Source organism: Plasmopara halstedii (assembly GCF_900000015.1).
Source record: "Plasmopara halstedii genome assembly, contig: Scaffold_3120, whole genome shotgun sequence".
Lineage (NCBI taxonomy): Eukaryota > Oomycota > Peronosporomycetes > Peronosporales > Peronosporaceae > Plasmopara > Plasmopara halstedii.
The window spans coordinates 982,606-1,002,296 of record NW_020190023.1 but is presented as its reverse complement, the minus strand read 5'-3'; the positions used below and the strand labels follow the sequence as shown (position 1 = coordinate 1,002,296).

The 19,691-nt window shown below is 44.0% G+C and overlaps 9 protein-coding genes across 9 annotated transcripts; 5 read left to right on the top strand and 4 right to left on the bottom strand.

The window, feature by feature from the left end:
* Positions 1-1,945: 1,945 nt before the first annotated feature.
* On the top strand, positions 1,946-4,496 carry PHALS_07740 (hect e3 ubiquitin; the record flags this gene model as incomplete). The annotated part of the gene is made up of 5 exons (XM_024721263.1): positions 1,946-2,051; positions 2,113-2,141; positions 2,195-3,897; positions 4,114-4,401; positions 4,460-4,496. The coding sequence occupies 5 exons, from the start codon at positions 1,946-1,948 to the stop codon at positions 4,494-4,496; spliced, it is 2,163 nt and encodes a 720-aa protein (XP_024586379.1).
* On the top strand, positions 4,497-5,042 carry PHALS_15250 (dna repair system specific for alkylated dna). Its single transcript, XM_024721262.2, has one exon. The coding sequence runs from the start codon at positions 4,499-4,501 to the stop codon at positions 4,991-4,993; it is 495 nt and encodes a 164-aa protein (XP_024586378.1). The 5' UTR covers positions 4,497-4,498; the 3' UTR covers positions 4,994-5,042.
* Positions 5,041-6,021, bottom strand: PHALS_07739 (cytochrome b5; the record flags this gene model as incomplete). Its single annotated transcript, XM_024721261.1, has 1 exon — positions 5,041-6,021. One exon carries the CDS (start codon positions 6,019-6,021, stop codon positions 5,041-5,043), a length of 981 nt encoding a protein of 326 aa, XP_024586377.1.
* A 951-nt stretch (positions 6,022-6,972) lies between these two features.
* On the top strand, positions 6,973-10,140 carry PHALS_07738 (uncharacterized protein; the record flags this gene model as incomplete). The annotated part of the gene is made up of 10 exons (XM_024721260.1): positions 6,973-7,125; positions 7,187-7,283; positions 7,365-7,434; positions 7,485-7,566; positions 7,627-7,897; positions 7,959-7,990; positions 8,043-8,121; positions 8,193-8,591; positions 8,649-8,777; positions 8,831-10,140. The coding sequence occupies 10 exons, from the start codon at positions 6,973-6,975 to the stop codon at positions 10,138-10,140; spliced, it is 2,622 nt and encodes an 873-aa protein (XP_024586376.1).
* PHALS_15251 (uncharacterized protein) lies at positions 10,140-12,002 on the bottom strand. The gene has a single exon (XM_036407272.1). The coding sequence runs from the start codon at positions 11,510-11,512 to the stop codon at positions 11,309-11,311; it is 204 nt and encodes a 67-aa protein (XP_036263511.1). The 5' UTR covers positions 11,513-12,002; the 3' UTR covers positions 10,140-11,308.
* Positions 12,003-14,519, bottom strand: PHALS_07737 (Ribonuclease H-like domain; the record flags this gene model as incomplete). The annotated part of the gene is made up of 1 exon (XM_024721258.1): positions 12,003-14,519. One exon carries the CDS (start codon positions 14,517-14,519, stop codon positions 12,003-12,005), a length of 2,517 nt encoding a protein of 838 aa, XP_024586374.1.
* Positions 14,520-14,585: 66 nt separating this feature from the next.
* PHALS_07736 (DNA primase, UL52/UL70 type, Herpesviridae) lies at positions 14,586-17,579 on the top strand (the record flags this gene model as incomplete). Its single annotated transcript, XM_024721256.1, has 10 exons — positions 14,586-14,748; positions 14,807-14,831; positions 15,075-15,177; positions 15,246-15,328; positions 15,394-15,516; positions 15,578-16,406; positions 16,459-16,542; positions 16,613-16,663; positions 16,726-17,453; positions 17,516-17,579. 10 exons carry the CDS (start codon positions 14,586-14,588, stop codon positions 17,577-17,579), a joined length of 2,253 nt encoding a protein of 750 aa, XP_024586373.1.
* A 268-nt stretch (positions 17,580-17,847) lies between these two features.
* PHALS_07735 (uncharacterized protein) lies at positions 17,848-18,371 on the top strand (the record flags this gene model as incomplete). The annotated part of the gene is made up of 2 exons (XM_024721255.1): positions 17,848-18,250; positions 18,310-18,371. The coding sequence occupies 2 exons, from the start codon at positions 17,848-17,850 to the stop codon at positions 18,369-18,371; spliced, it is 465 nt and encodes a 154-aa protein (XP_024586372.1).
* Positions 18,372-18,449: 78 nt separating this feature from the next.
* PHALS_07734 (deoxyribonuclease ycfh) lies at positions 18,450-19,227 on the bottom strand (the record flags this gene model as incomplete). Its single annotated transcript, XM_024721254.1, has 2 exons — positions 18,450-19,064; positions 19,117-19,227. The coding sequence occupies 2 exons, from the start codon at positions 19,225-19,227 to the stop codon at positions 18,450-18,452; spliced, it is 726 nt and encodes a 241-aa protein (XP_024586371.1).
* Positions 19,228-19,691: the final 464 nt, after the last annotated feature.

The window sequence follows — 19,691 nt, the reverse complement described above, 5'->3', positions numbered from 1 at the left end:
GTGCTCTAGCAGCGCGTTTTCGTAATTTGAAAACGCCTCTAGACGCGCACCGATTGCCCCGGGGTCTTGTGCAGCAAGGTGTTGCACGCCCTCAAGGCCAAGCAAGCTTTTTAAGCCCGTCCTGCATAAAGAGGAAAATTCTTCCATCCTCACCGAGGATCAGTCTTAACGACTCAGATGTGGATTGACTACAAGTGCTACCAAGTACAGCGGGCTGACGTAGCTTTGCGCTTAGAGGAGGCGTAAGTTATGTCACCAACCTTTTGTACGAGTTTAGCGGATCGCAATTCGCTTACTCCAAAAGTGATTACAATCTTAATCCAAGGTTGATTAACTCTTCCGTTTAAATTCAAAATCTGACTTTTTATTTTATCTGCGGCAAAGCCGCCTAATTTGAAATGTATAGATTTTCCTAAATATGTATAGTAAAATCTAAATACATGTATAACTACTGGCTATCCAGTTCCGTACCGTATTCTAGTTTGGGTATGGTGACACCATGCCCATTTACCAGGGTATGTGTAACCCAGTTACAAAAGCAGCTGATAATCGAATCCCTACTCTTAACAACGCGATTTCTCAATTACATGATACTGTTGAGACGCTGATTCGTCCTCAATTGAACGCTTCGCGTCCGAGTTGCTGTGTATGAAGCCAGAGTAATTTTCAGGCTACTCTTAGGATAATCTATAATCATCGTAATTCGACTGTCGATTTTTCCCAATTAAACACTGCACCGATTTTGACCAATGTCATTTTAGGTGTGTGCAACACAATCACGATCATTTTACCACAACAGCTGATTCTAATGCTACTGTATTTTACTATTTACTATTCCTCGTGTGTCCAACATGCCCAAATTTTCAATAGTGTGTTAAGTCAGGCAAACATACCTGCTAATTACCTAAAAATGCGAAAAAACTCAAAGTGCCGACGACTCTCTGGAACTTCCAGCGATACCTGCAAAAACCAAAGCATTTGTGAAAACTTTAGCATGAATTACGATCAATCATCAATTCTATAGTAATATTCGTCGTAAATACAAGTCGCAACATATCAGAAATTAATCTGGATGGCTTGCATTGGGTGAAACGTATTGTATCCTGTGTTTACATGATTTGGGCCAGATCTGTTTTTTAAACTCATAACACGAAAATATGGTGTTCAGTGCGTCTTTCTGCACAACAACGCCTCCGTCCATACATCTGTCACCATCAAAAAAGATGTTTGAAACACGGATGAAGTTTGCAAGCACCAGTCTAGAACTGAAATGAATGTGGCACGTGATTGCTCGAGGGATTTTTGCACTCTTGGCCGAGATCTCTTCAAACGATCATGATGTTGAAGCGATGGATTACTTACTACGTCAGAATAACCTAGCGAAAAGCAATCCTAATCAAAAGTTAAAGTACACGATTTGCGATAGAAAGCTTAGCTTCAAGATTATTTGGAAAATTGCATCTCAATTTCAGGTTTGCGCGATCTATATCGTCGAACAGAGTACATGAGGAAAAAACACTTGGCTGTATATCCACCAGGTATATAGCCATTTAAAATGCACAATCTCACAAAAGCACTCATCACTTGTTCTGGTTATACCACACATTCCCACATCAGGTCTCTTTTTCTTTGCAACCTATTGATATCTAGGTGCCAAATTGCTTCGTGTATGTATTTCAGTCCCACATAGTCAAATTTAATGAGTCATTTGCTTAGCCGAACCTATACGCTAGCCATCTGCTGTGCAAAAGTATGACGCACGGCCGTGTAACAAACACTCCGCCAGATTTATTGCCCAATCATTTCTTACCATTTAAATTTACATCCAATTAAAACAAAACTTTCTAGCGGGCATGCTACTGTACAACCAAACGGACTTAACGTGGTGGCCAGAGCTTACTCGTGGGACCCACTTTGACTCAGCCGCCCAAGTGGCACATTAAACATGACAGCAAGTCTGGCCGTGCTCGTGGCGCTAAGCGTGTTTCTCTTTGTAGGGACCATCGTCATTTTGCTCTTCTTTTGTCGTCGTGTGCAACTTCAACGCGAACGTGAGTCACTTGTATTTATTCAAGAAACGGCTGACGTTTATCGAGAGGAGCTTCATGATAGCTTTATGGAACAAGCTTTATGGCGCTGCGGTGTTTGTAAGTTTCTAAACCACCCAGAGCGAAAACTTTGCGATTTGTGCCAGACATTAAAAGGTGCAGAGCGGGACGTGGCAGGTAATAAGAAACGTTCAGGCTCTACAGGACACAACAATTACTCAAGTGGTAATTTGAGTACGAACTCAGCGCAGAGAATGGGAAGAATTGGTGAAACAGAGGCATTTTCGTCTGCTCAGGCCGATGACGCTATTGGCGGGTCTTGTGGACGACCGAGCTTTGAGCTTCCGAGAAAACCAATGATGACGAAGAAATTAAGCAAATTGCAATTGGCTGCAAGTCGAAGACAGCAGTGGAAACGAATGCCAACTACTGACGGACTGCACCGGTGGGTTAGGCAACAGTCTACTAAGAAACAAAGAAGAGGGCAACGAGATTCGATGGAGAGCGATCCTGGAGGAAGAGCGTCGCTTAGTAGGTACCTGGACGCAACTGATCGGGATAGCAACCTGTCGATTGGATATATTCGAGTGCGAGACTCACTTGGGAGATTAGTGCTTAATGAGAGTGATGTTGTAGCCACTGACTTTCATTATCGAATCAATATTCTCGACGGCATAGGCAGCTCAGAACTCATCATGAATTTGGAAGGAGTGCATAATCTGCCTTTTCCAGACAAGATTCGCTGGTTTACGACTGAAATTCATCGATTGTGGCTTCCTTGGGAATCTGGTCATGCGGAACTTGTGGTACGACGGGATCATTTGTTGCAGGATTCTTTTGAGCTTGTAACTGCGATGAAGCCATTTCAGCTTAGGCAGCGATGGCGTGTCGTCTTTGACGGGGAACCGGCGCTAGATGCCGGTGGCGTCATGCGTGAATGGTTCACTTTGCTGTTTGCTGAGCTTTTTGATCCGGCTTTAGGACTTTTTGTAAGCACAGTGGGAGACGAGCGAAGCTACTGGATCAATGCCAGCTCCAATCTGATAGACGGCGAAGAAGATTTCTTGGCTTTTTATAAATTTGCTGGACGTCTTGTGGGAAAGGTCATTTTGGAAGAGCATTTGATGCCGGTTCATCTTGCGCTCCCATTCTTAAAACACATTCTGGGTGTTCCAATTTCATTCTCAGACTTGCAATTCCTGGATGATGAGATCTACAATAGTGCAATGATGGTAAAAAAGATTGATGATATCGAGCCACTGTGTCTCGACTTTACAGTCACCCGCATAGTGGACGGCAAACCTTACATCGTCGAACTTATTGAGGGAGGCGCTAACATTGATGTCACGCGCGAAAATCGATCGCGCTACTTGGACGCATTGTTTAAATACCATGTCATGGGTAGCGTCAGCACTCAATTGCTGTCATTCCTTACGGCTCTTTACGATGTTGTACCTGAGGGACTTCTCAAGCTCTTTGACTACCAGGAACTTGAGCTACTTATGTGTGGTGTACCATCCATTGACGTGGAGGATTGGAAAAAGCACACGGATTTTAGGTTTTTCACGCACAACTTTCCGACAGAGCTAGAGCTTAAGAACATCGAGTGGTTTTGGGAAGTAGTAGAGGAGATGAAGAATGAGGATCGAGTACGTTTGCTCCAATTCGCGACAGGTACTAGCCGCGTGCCAGCTCAAGGTTTTAAGGGATTAATAAGCAGCGATGGACGTGTGCGGCGATTCAATGTTGCTTTTGCTGGCTTGAACCAATCGTTCCTGTTTCCAAAGGCCCACACATGCTTCAATCGTATGGATTTGCCTATTTACAAGTCGAAGAAAATCTTAGCAGAGTACGTCAATCTGGTTGTGCAGATGGACATAACTGGCTTTACTATCGAGTGAGCGAGCAATGCGTTGCGCGTCGGTTTATTTATGCAACGGGGCTTTTTAGCTCAAAAAAGAATTTGACGCATACAAGTCGTCGGAACTTTCCAGTTGTAGTAATTGTCGTTAATATAGTATTGTTATTGATAGAACGAAATTGAATTCTTTGATATGACTTCTAGAGCTAATACCAAGCGCACTCGAAATGCACAGGAAGTCAACAATGTTCTTAGAAAGCGAGCAAGATTGTCTCTGCCACTAGATCAAAAGGAATATTCGCTAGAGTATATAATGGCTGATGTGAAAAAGGCTGCTATAAAGTACGGCCACTTACCAGATTCTGTCGCTTCTAAGCTTCTTGATAGGAATGGAACGGTCTCGTACCTTACGACGGACCGCAAGAGCTGGGTGTACCATGTACCGCGCTGGTATCAATACATTTTCAAGCACGCTACGTCTGAGGATTTTCGGTCAGCAAATGACGATATTGATGGAATGTCATTTACCTGGTCAAACATGTTTAAACAGGCGTGGGCAGCACATCCTAAAGACTATGATACCATAATGATGTTTGGTAAACCTACGAAGCTCCCGCGGTTTCAGCAACTTTGTGGTGAAATTGGGAGCTACCGCTTCTCTGGTCAGACGTATGAAGCGCAAAAAAAATATCCGTTGGGATTAAGGCATGCGGTGCAGCACATGCAGCGAATGGTGGAGGTACCCACTACACAGCACACGAGATTAACAGGGGGCCTCGTTAATTGGTATGAGAATGGGAAGCATTATATTGGACCTCATGCAGATGATGAACGAGACATGATAGTGGGCGCTCCCATCGTTGCGCTTTCCTTGGGAGCGTCTCGACGTTTTGTATTCACAAAAAAGATATCGAAAAATGCGCATCAAAATGATAAAGCTGTGGCTCGGTTGGAGTTGCAAGTGGGGGACGGAGACTTGATGATCATGGGTGGGTCAACACAGACAACCCACAAACACGCAGTACCGAAGATGGCACGTTGCTGTGAGCCAAGAATCAGCGTCACCTTACGCTGTTTTAATTAGCTAGACATTAACTTGATATATCATGTTTACAGCAGTATTCACTATATCTACTCTGTCACCTTGTATGTGACCACTCGCGAATGATAGCGAACGACAGCATTGGCAAACTGTGGCGCCAAGTGTCCAAAATGATTGGAATGGGATAACGCCCAGGATATTTTACGCCAAGAAGTCTTCACAACCTCGAGATTCCCTTGTAGCTGTTTATGTTTTGGCCTGTTAAGTACATGATCGTGCACCAAAAAGGTCTGCATACTCTTTTCGGCTTCATTCGAATGCATAAACTGATCCCAGATGAGCGTAGCATCAGTTCCCACTGCATCACCAATCACATGAATCCCACCGGGATGCAAATAAAGAAAATCTGTGACATCGTACACCTGGCCTTTGATCACTACACACTTACGGTTGTGTGTTATGCCCAAGAGTCTTGCAAGCTCAACAGCTCGTGATAAGTGATGTCGAAAGTAGAAGTGTCGCCAGCACTCAATCGGAAACACCTGGGCAAATCTGTCTCCCGGCTCTCCAAAGTCTCGCTCAAAAACGCGTCTCCAAAGCATGTCGGCACCATTTCCAATATTCACGTTCCAAGATTTAGATACGAGAAGACAAACGGTGAGATCTCTTGGAGACAGCATCAGCAGCAATTCGTGAAGAACTTCGCACGGCAAGTACGTCACAAATTCTCCTACCTTAGACGCTCTATAGTCGTGACTTTGGGTCGACATGCATTCGTTAAGTTGGAGCTGCTTAGCCTCAATGCCAGTCTTTCTTTCCTGAGTTGTCTTGCGCTGAAGTAGCCCAAAAAGCCCCAGAAATAATAGGAAACCTGCGATTTCGGAGGATGTAAATCGTCGAGGATCTTCATTTGTGCGATAGCGAGGATCCGACGAAGATGAATTGAGCAGCGTCGAATCAGAAGCAAATCTTGCTCGTGTAATAATCTGGTACAGAATGCTGATGACCGCAGTGGTTACAATAAATTGGGCTACGCGGTTGCCCTTCGATACGGCGGCGCTTGACGACATCGTAAACGAAAATAGAGCTCAAGGAGTTCGCTGTAGATCAGAGCATACAAATCTTCAATTACAATGGTCGTACGTTTGCAACATACAAACTTCGTGCCACACAGTAAAGTAGGCACATATGTATTTTGATTTTGTCCCCTGCCTTAGTTTCGTGAATTACTCGAGGAATGTCGAGCTATATTACGATACAGTAAGGTTAAGGTATTAAATTGGTGAGATGTGTTTAAGCATCACAAACTCTTCTTTTCTCAGTATTAAAACATTGTAAAATCTACTTTGATGACACAATGCTTGTACGTTAGTTGGTATTGAAAAGCATTATCGAGCTACCAGAAATCGCTTGTTGATGGAATTTGCGATATTTGAACGACTTTTGGCCTCAGAAACGAGGTGAAATTAGTCAGGTTGATTGATAGCTGACTCACCCATCACGTAAATAGTATCCGGACGAATGCAGTTTTGCTGCATTGGGTCGAGAGAAAGGAAATTAATACAAAAGACTCATTTCATCTATGAGGTCAATTCTTATGATTTCAACATCAACTTGATTTAGACCTCAAGAAGAATGCAAGACATTAGGTATCGCCTGATTCATCCTTTTCAGTTTTCCGACCGTTACTCATATACAAACAAGATTTGACAATTTGAGTCCGAATGAATCAACAAATTATGCTTTCGATTTGACTGTTCGAAAGATGAATACACAAAGACTTTAAGGCGAGATGTTACAGCAAACTTGAGGTGACTGCAATGTCTAGTGTAATTGCCTCCATAATTTGTCATGGTGCTCACTTCGTTTTCAGCTTGCAAACATGAGAGAAAAATTTGAAATTTTCGATGAAGATCGTATCACTATCAGCAAAGGAATGGTAGTATTTTCAGCATCAACGAGCTGAAAGCCTGTCTATATTCGAGTAAGTGGCTATTTCTGAATCCCAAAACTCGCAAGGCATGACAAAAGAGTCATGGATGCATCCAGCCGGATTACGACCGGAAGGTCAAGCAAACCTGAGCAATTCTTTGAGTCCTATCCCGAATCGAGCACCAAGCAAATGTGATTCTCAAGAGGCAGCAGTAGTGTGCGACCAGCCACTTGACAATTCGGTGATGATTCGTGACGTATACTCGATGCTTTGATAATTCGCTCAAACTTAAATACTACTAGATGCGCACATTTAAGGGCACTGTTCGAGCGCTTATTGATTTAAAGCGAACGCCACAACTTCAAATCAATGCTTTGATGGTATCACGTCGAAGTGACGGTAAACGAAGGTTAAACAGATTTTATGATCTCAGCTGTCCGAGCTTAATCTAAGCATTGATACATTCTAGTGCTGTAGTAGAGGTGCCCAGAATATCCGCTACCGCTGCTTCGAGTGTACAGAGCCAAGTTCAAAAACTCGTGGCTGACGGGTGAGGTTGTTGAGATTTCGGATTTGAGTATTTACTGAGGTGGATTGTAGACACGTTGTAGCTGAACGGGACTCGACATCTGGTACGGAGGTCACTTACCGCTATCAAGGCAATTTGGATCATTATACTGAGGTACGGTTTTTTAAATGTCGGCTTGAACGTCACTCACTATACCTATGCTCATTGTGGTAGGATAATTTAGCAAAACGTTTGAGTCTTCAGCAACATCCCCACATGATTGCTCTTACTCAGCGCCTTTGGTCATGTGCACTGCGAAATGGAGAGACGAGACTCACTTTTGCTGATTATGAGACGTACATGCTGTGCTTGCACCGACTAGTTCTGCCTGACTTTGACATCGAAGCCTCTAAAGATTTGATTCTGGATGACTGGAAGCGAGACTGTGGTGAGCAGGATTATCTGGATTATTCTTATTTTCATCTTTCCATGTTTGAGCTTGTCGGTGCGTATATAAATGCAGCTTGTATGATACCTTACATAAATAACGAGTAAATTTATTGTAGATTTGTGGACCGACACTGTTGATCCGGAAGATGTACGTCATATCTTGACACAAATGTGAATTTTGCTGATGCTCTAGTTGCCAGTATATTTCGTTGTTGTATTGCATTACTCACTGCCTCACATATCTCCTTAATGAACGTCACTTTCTGAAAGCTTTAAGAGGTCACTCACCTATTTTAAACCGGAATGAAGTAATGTCGTCAGCGCTTACATTGCCTGGATTCTTTTCGTAGATGTGTCAACTGTTGACGTTTTAGAAGAATCAAAGGGGGTGAGAATGGAGACCATTGAGCAAGATTTGCAACGAGAGTTAGACAGTGACGCTTTCGCATACCATCAAGACCAAATTAAGCTTGCAACCGAAGCAAATCAGAATGCCGAGCGAGAATCACGAGAGCTTAACGGTCCGCAAAAAACATCTCAAGGAAGTATTGAAAGCATATCAAGACCACGATCATTTGGGTCACATGAATCTGGTAGCCCGAGGCGACAGTCGCAAAGCTTACTCGATGGTAGTGGTGATTCATCACGATCAAAAGTTCAGGAGCGCAGGCGCTCATCGAGATTGGGAGTTCAGGAGCGCAGGCGCTCATCTTTATTGACCGATCAGAAAGACGGAATCGATATGAGAAGTACGTTCTCGTGATTCTGATGTTTTGTTTATTCTAACAACTCTTCCGTCTTCATAGACACCGAATTAATGAATCAACGCCGCAAAAGTCGATCTAGTAGCATCGACCACGATCAAAACTTTTCAAAACGCAAGGTTTCGTTACAAACGAGTACGCTGGAAACCAATTCGATCTCAGATACGTCAGGTAAGTGTGCTTAAAAGATATAGCCTCTCTTGCTTCTCACAACATTAATGCAGCATCTAAGTTTCCAGCTGGATTAAATACTTCAACAGGGGTAGCAGCACAGTTGACGCTTAATAGTCAGAGTGCATCTGAGCAACCAGGTTCTCTGACCGCGTATTCTCATGGTAATGCAGTGCCTTCCGCTGAAAAGTCGGATGAAATGATGATCTCACAATCGATCGTCGATAGCAAGTCTTCATTCCCAGTACCATCAGAACCAGCTTTAGCACCAAGGCGAGACTCTCAAGGCGCTCTCAGTTCGAGACCGCATCGCCAATACGAAGCAGCACGAGAAATATCTGTAAAACAACATGGTTTTTGGCAAGCATCAGAGCAACACGCGATACAGATAAATGGTCTAGAAACGTCTCATCGCCCAGTCACTCAAGATCCTAATGCCCCAGGATATCGACTCATCCCAGACGCGGATATTTCCCAGAAATCTTATGCAGTGCGCACTGCCGCTTTGGCTAACGCAGCAGCCAGGTTGCCCAAATCGGGTTCTTCCATAATTTCTCGTCGAAGCTTTTCAGCAGCCCAACGCACATTGCACAAGTGGCAGCAACGAACACCGCGCTTTGTACCAAATGAGGCTACGAAAGATACATTACCAAACGTGTATGTCGAAAACGGTAGTCTTACAGTACCATTGATGACGATATCGAGTAGCAAAGTACCAACTTTGGCCCCATCTATCAACGCGCAGCAGCCAAAACTCCAAGAAATGCACGGTACACGACTGCAAACACCATTTGAAAGTCGCTTTGGTGTGTCAAATCCTTCTCCACGAGCCAGTATCGCTATGACGGCTCAGCCTGTCGGTCTCTTTCTGTCATCACAGCACCGACCGGTAAAACCTCTGATTTCTCCTCGATCGTCCAGCACTATTGGCAATATGAACAGCAATTACCGGCCATCGAGGCTCCATGTGTACCAACAGCCCACTTCAATGTCAGCAACTGTACCACTGGCAATTAATGGCAGAATAGCTTCGAATATCAAATTTGATCATTCTGTTGAGGCAAATATGCCCTTAAGTGCTGGATTATCCGGCGGAAGGATAGACGCTTCTCACGAATTGAGAGCTTCCTTATCATCCCGATACGCCGTCACTGAACAAGTGGCGTCCCACAACTTGATATCAAAGTCAAACGTGAAACAATTTAGCCCTCGACCACGCGGAGGATATGTTCGTATGAACGAAAGTTTTAGTAAGCGACATCGATATTCCATTTTAAGATACAACACGCGTGTGAGTCACCCATCGCAGCAACGACAGCAGTGGCGTCCGTCCGAGCACACCATCGTGCCGAAGCTTGAATAGTGGCGTTGTCAGGCAGTCCAATGCACGCACTAAGTAATCAATTTACTATTGATACTTGATATATTGTAGTACTAATGCGAGACATCATGGTCGGACAGAGCTCTCTCTGTCAAGCGTTTAATTTCATATCGTCTTGTTGGTTAAGGTTTTGCTATATGCGTGGAAGCCTCCGCTGCATAATACGTTGCGCATTATCCCCCAATTTTGTTTCAGAAAATACCCTTTAGAACAGACGTAAAGTATTAGTTAAATCTAATAATTCATCGCACCTTCATCGATTTCTCGCCCGCTTACTAGAAGAACTATAAGTTGGGTAGTGCCTTGGTTGCCGAATCGAATCTGCTTTGAGATACTGATTATAATGACGAGGCATTTCACATGCGAATACTGCCTTACACGAGAGTAACGTCGGTTCGGCTGGATACTCTCTCAGGTGTAGATGTAGTAAGATTAAAAAAAGTATTCGACATGAACTAATCCGTCCACTGAAGCGTTAACTGTAACGAGGTTCATGGTAAACCCAAAGAAGACGACATAACCTGGTTCACGTAACCTTCAAATTCGTTATGAGATGCGATTACGAAGTCGCAACTTCAAGGGCCCGACAGAATCATTTGTACGCGGCTCGCGGCTTTCAGTATGTGACCTGATCAAAATTTTCGAGGAGCCTCTTAGCAATTTAAGCGTTGTGATCACCACCGGCATCACATTTGTCAAGCAATAATCTGTCGAACGGATACACGAGTACCAGAAGCGAAACCTTTATTGATAAATAAGCAATGTCTGCTTCAATTTTGGTCGCGCTAACGACGGTGCATCGTGTTGCAATAGCGAAAGATGCGCCGCGTCTATTATTTCTGAGTTAAAAAGTCTCCCTCGTGATTGTTACCCAATAACAAGATCTTGCCCATCTGAAAGTCCGATAAACAAAGTTTTGCAGTGCTCTCGCAGATATGTCAGCGAGATGATAAACAACTCGTAACAATAACAGATGGTTATTCGCAGCAGTACGAAGTGTCCTCCATTAGGTATATTGACAACGCCATCTTCAATCGGTGTTTCTGCTTTGCAAACATGTAGTCTACATATCCGCATGAATCATATAACACAGCATATCCTCAGCAAGCCATTCTATCCCGTTCAGTATCTTCGCCGGTGACTTTCAATACTACACAGCATCCAGATCATTAATCAATGCATACAAGAACAAGCCATCGAGCTTTTCAGTTGAAGCACTATCGTCCCTTCGTATCATTTTGAATAACAGTGCGAGCAAACGTATGGAACTCCACTCATCCTCATCGCGGCTAGCGCCAACACTGTAATACACCTTAAGACATAAACATATACACAGAACTTGCGTAATAGTCATAGTAAAAGCCTCTCCACAATCGGTGCTGTATCTGACCCAAGCAATTCCAGTGCCATTTTAAAGATGGACGTGAGCAGATCTTTTAGTCTTGCAGCAGCAATTCTAGCGATCAAGACGGCCCAGATATCTTCAGCCTTAAACGAACCCAACCTCGGTATGGAAATTACGTAGTAAAACAATCAGACGACGTTTTCATCCAATGTAATTTGACGATATGGTCGTAGAAGGGCGTGCATTAGACAACAATGGCGCAGTGCATCTGGAGATGAACAAGCCACACGAGGCTGTGCAATGCCACAAGCAGTGTCTCGACATTACTCACAATCAAAAATACCAACACGATTCTTGAGAATCTAGTACTTACACCAGTCGCCAGCGTCGACTTCAAAATTGCACTTGCAAGTTACATGACAAGTATATCAGCACAAAATTACCTCCGCAGAGTATGTGACGCGAAAGAAAATAGATCGCAAAAGGCGAAGAATGAAGACTAAATAGCAACTGATGTCTGAGCGACAGCTTTTGATAATTCGAGAGGTAGGGCTTTTACAACGCCAGCGAGTGGCGGGAGGGCCTCGTTAAAGAGTTGATTTAATGACAAGCGGAGCACTAGACCTTCTTTGTCTGGTTGCTTGTCATCCTGGTATGATCGCTCCAGCTCATCGACGGCAGTCTCACTGCCAAGCTCTTCCCTCCATTCGCTTGCAAACAAACTCCATTCATCTTGACTACACAGTAATTCTGCGGGGCGACTTGTTTGCAGAAGATCGGGAAAAATGTTATTTGAAGTGGCCTTAGTACCACTCGGACTTGTTCGCTTAAGATTTGTCGCAAAACCCACGTGTAGGAGCAGTTCTACGTACTCTGGACGCGCAGTTGTTTGTGCAACGGATGGTAGAAAACCAATTCCACGAATCACTCGGCGAACATCAGCACATGCCAAAGCCACAGCATATAACCGACAACATAGCGCGCAAACCTCTGGATGCGAGTCTGATACGAACGAATAGAATGACGACACATCTTGATAGCAATTCGTCGTGTCGCTATCGAATGGAAATTGGCGAAGCTGATACGCATTTAGAAGTGATTCAACTTTGTCTCTTGGGATCGATGGTATGAGTGTTGCTCCACTCTGGATTTCAGATGCTCCACAAAACCAGCGGTGAAAATTGAGATGAAAGTAAGAGGACACAGCTTTCCATTGAAGTGAAATGTTTCGCGTATTTAGCCGTTCACTGCTTAAATGAAAGTCGAACATGTACGCAAGCACCATGGTCGGCAGATCATAGCGTTGCCAGATAGTATCGAGAGCTCCATACATCTGCCGTGCCACGACTGCAATGTCCTCGTTATTGCTAATGGATGAATCACGATCGGCTGATTCGGTGAGCGCTGCGTACTGCTGGCCCATGCGACCAAACTGATACATGACGTGACCAAGCGAGATTCCTTCATTCACAAAATTTGTAGATACGCCAATTTCACCTATATCTTCTAGTTGACAATTCGGACGGAAAAAAAAGTTGTAGGCTTCACGAAGCGGAGCGAGAAGCGCCAATAATTCTCGCAGCGCCTTCCAAAGTTGACAATCGTTATCAAGAACAAGTTCACGTAGTCGCAACGGCGCCAAAGGATAGTCGCTTTGGTGTCGAGATTCGCATAGAGCAGTTATCACGTCACTGTAGTGCAAAGTTGTGGACACGCAAGTGATAAACGAATACCAATTGGCTCGACTTGGAATAGGAATCCGGGCATTTTTCTCGCCAGAAGCGAGACGCAATGATGTTTGAAGTTGAGAATTAGAGAAATATGCAGCAATTTCGACCAACTGCCCCACGGTATTGCAATATCTCTCGTTTGTCAAGACACAGCCAGCTAAAAACGATAGTAGCGTGGACATACAAGGAATTACAAGCAAAGAGCGCCATCGTTCATTCTTGCAAACCCGCATTGACGCATATAGAGCAACAGTAGAGTCCGCAACAATACCTACGACACAGATATTCTTCTTTTCGAGATCTTTTAAAACATCTTCAATGGCGTCTGCAAGCGGCAGTAAGTTTGCCACGCCCCGCAGTGACTTGGAAGACATGGAGTCATTTTCGTTATCACATGCGTAACTTGGGCGTCGTAACTCTTCAACACGAACACAAGCAGCGTCTCCATTGGAATTAACAAGCGTAAATGCCACTAAATTCTGCTGACGCAAAGTGCGCCAACAGGATATGCTCAACGTCAGGCCGCTTGTAATGGTGGAGTTAAGCGTGCCTTCTTTCATTCGATCCAATTGAGTACAAGCCAATCTGGTTGCCGTCTCTTTAAGAAACGCTTTACTGCCCACTTGGCTAATAATATTCTGGTTTATATCTCGAACGGGGCTCAACACTAGTAGTAATTTCTGAAATTCTCGCTTTTGAAAAGCAGACAAAGAAATATTTGCTGCTACTGCCATTTGCAATAAACTTGTCTTCCATCTGAATAGTACGTCCTTTTCTAACTCGTTATCACTCTCTCTGCGGCGGCGCTTGGCAGTCATTTTTGACGCATTTTCCATTTCGAGATCATTTTTTGAATCGCTATCACTTTCTGTTCCCTTTTCGCTTACGAAACGTTCCGACCCATTGGCTGCGTCACCCCTCAGTGTGCTTTGATTCGTTGAAGGCGCTGCGACGGATTGTAGAAGCAAAACTTGGTCTTCGTTGGAACTAAAAGGAGGGTTTGCAGGCTCATATCCTCGAATTTCGCGCTTTTTCACTTGAGACACTCGCTCACGTAACCCACAAAGCTGTTTAATCGATTCCACAACGTTGTGTGGACAATCGGGACAGCACTCGAGATGACGAAGAAGATCGGTGGATACCCCACGTGTAGGTGACACATGATCAATGCCATGGCGAGCCACGCAGTATACACAATAAGCATGGTAATGATAACGATTTCGCTTTTCTCCACGATGAAAGTGCGCCCATAGAGGGTGCACTGGTCGCCCAGTGCGCTTCTGCATCACGTTGCAATCCTCGCTTTTATGACTCTTAAGTTTGGTATCAGCATTTGCAGTATTTATAGAACGATGCAGTGTTTGTATATCTCCTTATCTCTTTTACCTAAGAATACTGCCGCTATATCGTGCACAGTGTCGGGTCCTCAACGACATGATCGCCAGGTGGAGGCACATGCTGAAACTGCCGATCAGCAAGCTTTGAACGCACAAGTTGACCACGATTTGTTCGGAGGTGCGTATTTAATTTTAAGGGGGTTGCATTTGATTGTCCAACACTGAAGTGTTGACAGACTGGAACCTCAACATTGTTATGATGTTCATGCTGCTATTGCATTTTATGCAGCACGCGATGCGTCAACCATGCGGATGCTAAGCGAGATGCATATGTCTGATCTTTCAAAACAATTATAGCATCATGAGCAGTTGTCGTTTTATCTTTCTGTGCCTTTGCCTTAGGGCTTGATATATACTCTTACAATACTAACAAATTACACACTCTCCCTACTCAAGCAATATAGGTCCTTATCATTGTCGTGATCATATTATAACCTTGTCTAGTCCAGACATAAATTTGGAGCCCTTGCGTATGCAGCCATGTATTGCTGCGGGAAATAGGCAGTTTTCATTTCGGATCCGTGTTAATAAAAATATGTATCTTGAAGTATGTAAATGTGCTAAGCAAATGTACCCATTTTTTAGAATCCAATATTTTTTTGATGAGCTCAGTAGTGTTTAAAAGTGAAGCGTGTCGCGTCTGGACGGGAATGCTCGGCACACCTCTACACGTCATCGAAGATGCAGAGCAACACGAGGTGGATGTCGTTCCCTTCAGTCTTCAGATATGGTTGCGATCTCAGCTTGATGTTGATGCACAAAGCACAACACAACCGGGTCTTTATCTGGCTCATTGTCCGACATTTGATATCCAACAGACGCCTATGCAGCTAAATCAAAGTCTTTTTTTGCCAGCTGATACATTGTCATGCTTCTCCATATACAGGTTAGTAAATTTATTAATCATGTGTACTTCCCTTTACAATGATCATTGTTGTTTCAGCTAGTCCATCTCCATTTGTGTCAAATGTTTTAGTGGTGGTGGACGTAAATGATTCGTTGCAACAAGGCTATGTTTTTGGCCGTGTACAACTCCCTTTACCACAACTCGAATTGCATGGTATAACGCAGTCAAGTGACGAACGCAATCGAGTGCTTTCCAAAATGGAGGCGGTGGAGGAGCTGCTAGTTGCTTTAGTAGCAGCGTTTCCAACGGTTCCATTATCCAGTACTGCTAAACAGTGTCTAGCTAAACGGGAGTTGGAGCATCAGTCTGCTGGAATAAAAATTATTAAGATTTCTACACGTAGGAAAGCGTTACCGGCGAAAGCGTTTTATGGAACAGCAGACACAGCATCGTTGGATTCAGCCCTTTTGGCTGATGCGAAGTGGCGATCATTCTATGAGAAGCTGCAATTTCGAGTCTCGCGCTCACTGACGTGTCAGCTTGAAGGCACGGCACCAATCTCTTCATCGTTCCCTCGACAACAAGAAGCATTCGAGTTTGCCGACCAAGTCGCTGTTTCTCAACGAAAAATTGCAGTTTTCTCTGGTAAATCATCTCTGACTGAGAATAGCATCAGAGAGACACCGCGCATCTTTTCCTTTGAGGATGCGAATAACGGAAAACGGCGTTTTTTTGTTTCCAGTTTTGCCGAGTTCTGGAAGAAGTACACAGCGACTCGCAACGATGAACGACACGTTTACGAAATCATACGCGATGGAGTACCCTGTCGTCTTTATTTTGATCTGGAGTTTAAACGACGTATAAATGTGCATGTCGATGGTGATGCACTTGTGGCGAGGCTCGTGTCTTTGCTCCAGCTACAGCTTTTCGTAAGGATCATATCAATTTTGACGAGATTTGTTGGTCTGACGCTGAGTTTAGCGTTGTTACAGACTCTACGTTGCTCGTCAAGACATATATGAGCTGGACTCGTCAACTCCTGATAAATTCAGCCGCCATCTCATTGTTGGTGAACGAAAAAGAAGAATCTGGTGTGTTTATACTAATATCTGATGACTTTGAATGTTTTCCACAGATTCACCTTCCTGATGGTAGCCTCTTCATGAACAATCTTCATGCTGGCTCAGTAATGATACAATTGTCATTTTTGTCGATTAGCAACAAAATCTGACATTTTTTGATATCCAGTTTGTGCGCGAATTCATTCGCGATCTGGCGGCCGTACATGTCAAGAAACACGAGACTTCTGATGGTCTATTATCACCATTTCTTGTAAATACAGAGTCGGCTGGTGACTCTGTCGACAAAAAACAACTTTTTATTGATATGAGCGTGTATACTCGTAATCGCATGTTTCGAGTATTGGGCTCTTCCAAGTATAAAAAAAAGTCTGTTTTACGTTTGCTGGGTCCCTTTGCTGGACCCAAGCTTGATCAAGAGTTGTTCGAGAAAACTCTGGTGTGTCCATTTCCGTCTTGCGATCTATTGAAATCTGATCTCAAAAGTAGGAACCATCGTCTGCTTCGATGTCGGTCATCGGTCACACCGCTAGGGCGCAGCCGAAATATATCTACCTCGTCAATTGAATGCCAGAAATCGGTGTACCCCGAGCTCGACTCTTTTATTCGCTCGCAAGCAAATAAGGGTGGGGTGCAAGGCGAAATTCGTGCTATTCAAATGCTGCTGACGAGCAAGTCGACAAAACCAGTTGTGAAGGCTACTGAAGCGGAGATTCCGGGACAAGTGAACTCAATTATGCAACCGTATGCGATTGTATACCACATGGCACTTAATCGTTGGTGTGCGAACATTCAGCGGGCGCACAAGAGTAATAATATCATGTATATCGTAGACATCCAGCAGCGTGTATTTTATCAAAAATGTCACGACCCACTTTGTCAGGCAATGGATTTCAGGTAAATCTTTCCATTTTGCCGCACAGACTACTATGCTTTAACGTCTTATTTATTTGCTATAGGTCGCCACCACAATCACTTCCTCAATACATCAGCTTCAGTCTGACTGAAAAGAAAGTTATTTAGTCATGTTATTAGTTAGTAAGAATGTCATCTTCAATCGCCATATATAATAAAGCGGAGCTCATTACAAGATCCTTGCCACCACGTTATCAGCTTCTTGAATAATCTGAAACGAAAAATAATTATGTAAGATTGGGACGCTTAGGGGGAGAGAGACCTTTGGCTGAATAAAAAATAATCGGCCAGATACTCGATGACGCTTCATTGCGCGATCCTTTAAGAACTACGAGATATCTATTCAATTAACAGTCGAGTATCAGCAAGTGGTATCATGCAATGGCTGCAAGCGATAATCATATCTGCATGCCTGCTTTTCGGTGCTGCGAGCTGTGAGGCAGCTATGGAGCCTCATGCAAATGATACTAAAAATGAAGAAGCAGCGATCAAGATAGCGCACGCATTTGAAGAGACAAATGTGACGACGTCTCTGGAAGATGTTGAGGTGAAGCCCCTTTCCGTTGAAAGTGGGGATGCGGAAGTGGTTCATAAACTGAAGCCAGTCACAGCCGCGACGACAGTGCATCACGTAGGATTTTTTCTTTCTTTGCCTCTTGGAAGCGCTCCCGTGGCTATTGAAGCTGCAGCTCTTCTAGTAAGTGGAGCGACAATTGCTGTGCTGGTAATCGCCAAGATTAAAGCACGCTCTACGGTGAATCCAGACGAGTACGACAAAGGTGAGCTTCGTTCACAGATAAAGTAAAGTATCATACTTGAAATGACAGCATTTTGTTAGGATTGATGGAGCCAATGCTCGAGTCACTACCGTATAGCGATATGGACTACGCTGCGATCTAAGGCACTTATCGTTTAGACCGCAAACTTACAAGTTTCACCTACTACATGATAAGACGAAACACGTTTCTCGTTCATTGCTCAATTTGAATCGGAATCGTCAATTCCAAAGGCTAATTTGGAGTTTTGATATACAAGAGTAGCCAGTTCATCAATTCGAATACCCCGAAGTTCCGTGGCACTTTGCAGTGCAAGTTTTACCATGCAAGGCTCATTTACAGCTGCCGAATTCTCTGATAACAGCAGAGGAACACCTGCATCGCCCCACTTTTCATTTTTAAATAATTGACTGACATGCTCGATCGAAGGAGCTTGATCAGGGGCATCAGTTTCAAGCAAAAGGGCCTCCAATGGCACTTCCTTGCAGCATGCCACAACTTTTTTCATTCGCGGGTCTGTCAGCTGCTTCGCATTGAAAGAGATGAATACCTTAGTTTCCTGTAGCCTGAGAAATGACCTCATCATATCTGGCGACCCGCTAAACGAATGTAGAATAAGAATCGGAGGCAATTTACCACTAGCATGCCTGACACCTTGCAAAATCCCTAGCAACTTGTCAAAGTGTCCCACGCAGTGCAGTACACAAGCTCTTTTTAACTCTGCCGCTATCCCTAGCTGCGATTTGAATGTTTCAACCTGCACATCCAGTGGTACTTGACGTCCTCTCACACTTTTGCACAAACCAATTTCCCCTACCTACAACATATAAATTGTTAGACAGCTTTCATTCGAAGTAGTCGTTACGTACACTTGCTGTTGGATACTGCATCAAAATGTCCAAAAGAAGTTTCAAGCTGTCCGTGTTCGATTGGTGACTCCACCACGGATGAATGCCAAAGGCTGGTACAATCTTGATCATTGATCTGTCTGCCTGTTGCTTCATCATCTGCTCTAAGACCAACCAGTCGTCTTCATGGGTCGCGCAGGACACGATGTAATGGACATGGACATTGCGAGCTCTATAGAGCACGCTTTCGAAGAGTTGAAGGCTCGATACTGAATCATATGAACCCAATCGCCTATCATGCAAATGACAATGCGCGTCAACAAGAGGTAATGCCATATCTAAGGATAACGTATTGAAACCTATGTAGATACATAATTTTAACTTCATATCAGACGGCATAGAACATCTTGCTCAAAAAGACATGAGCGAAAGACGTGCAGCACCGGGGCGCAGGCGCTGATGAAGCTATTGAAAAAGCCCGAGAAGACGTCAGCTGCGTACACTCGCGGCGTCAAAGCAACTGCGTCGTTAAATATCACGTTAGAGCTTGATAATTGTTTTAAGACATCGCTCTTCGTTGGTAAACTACAACTTAG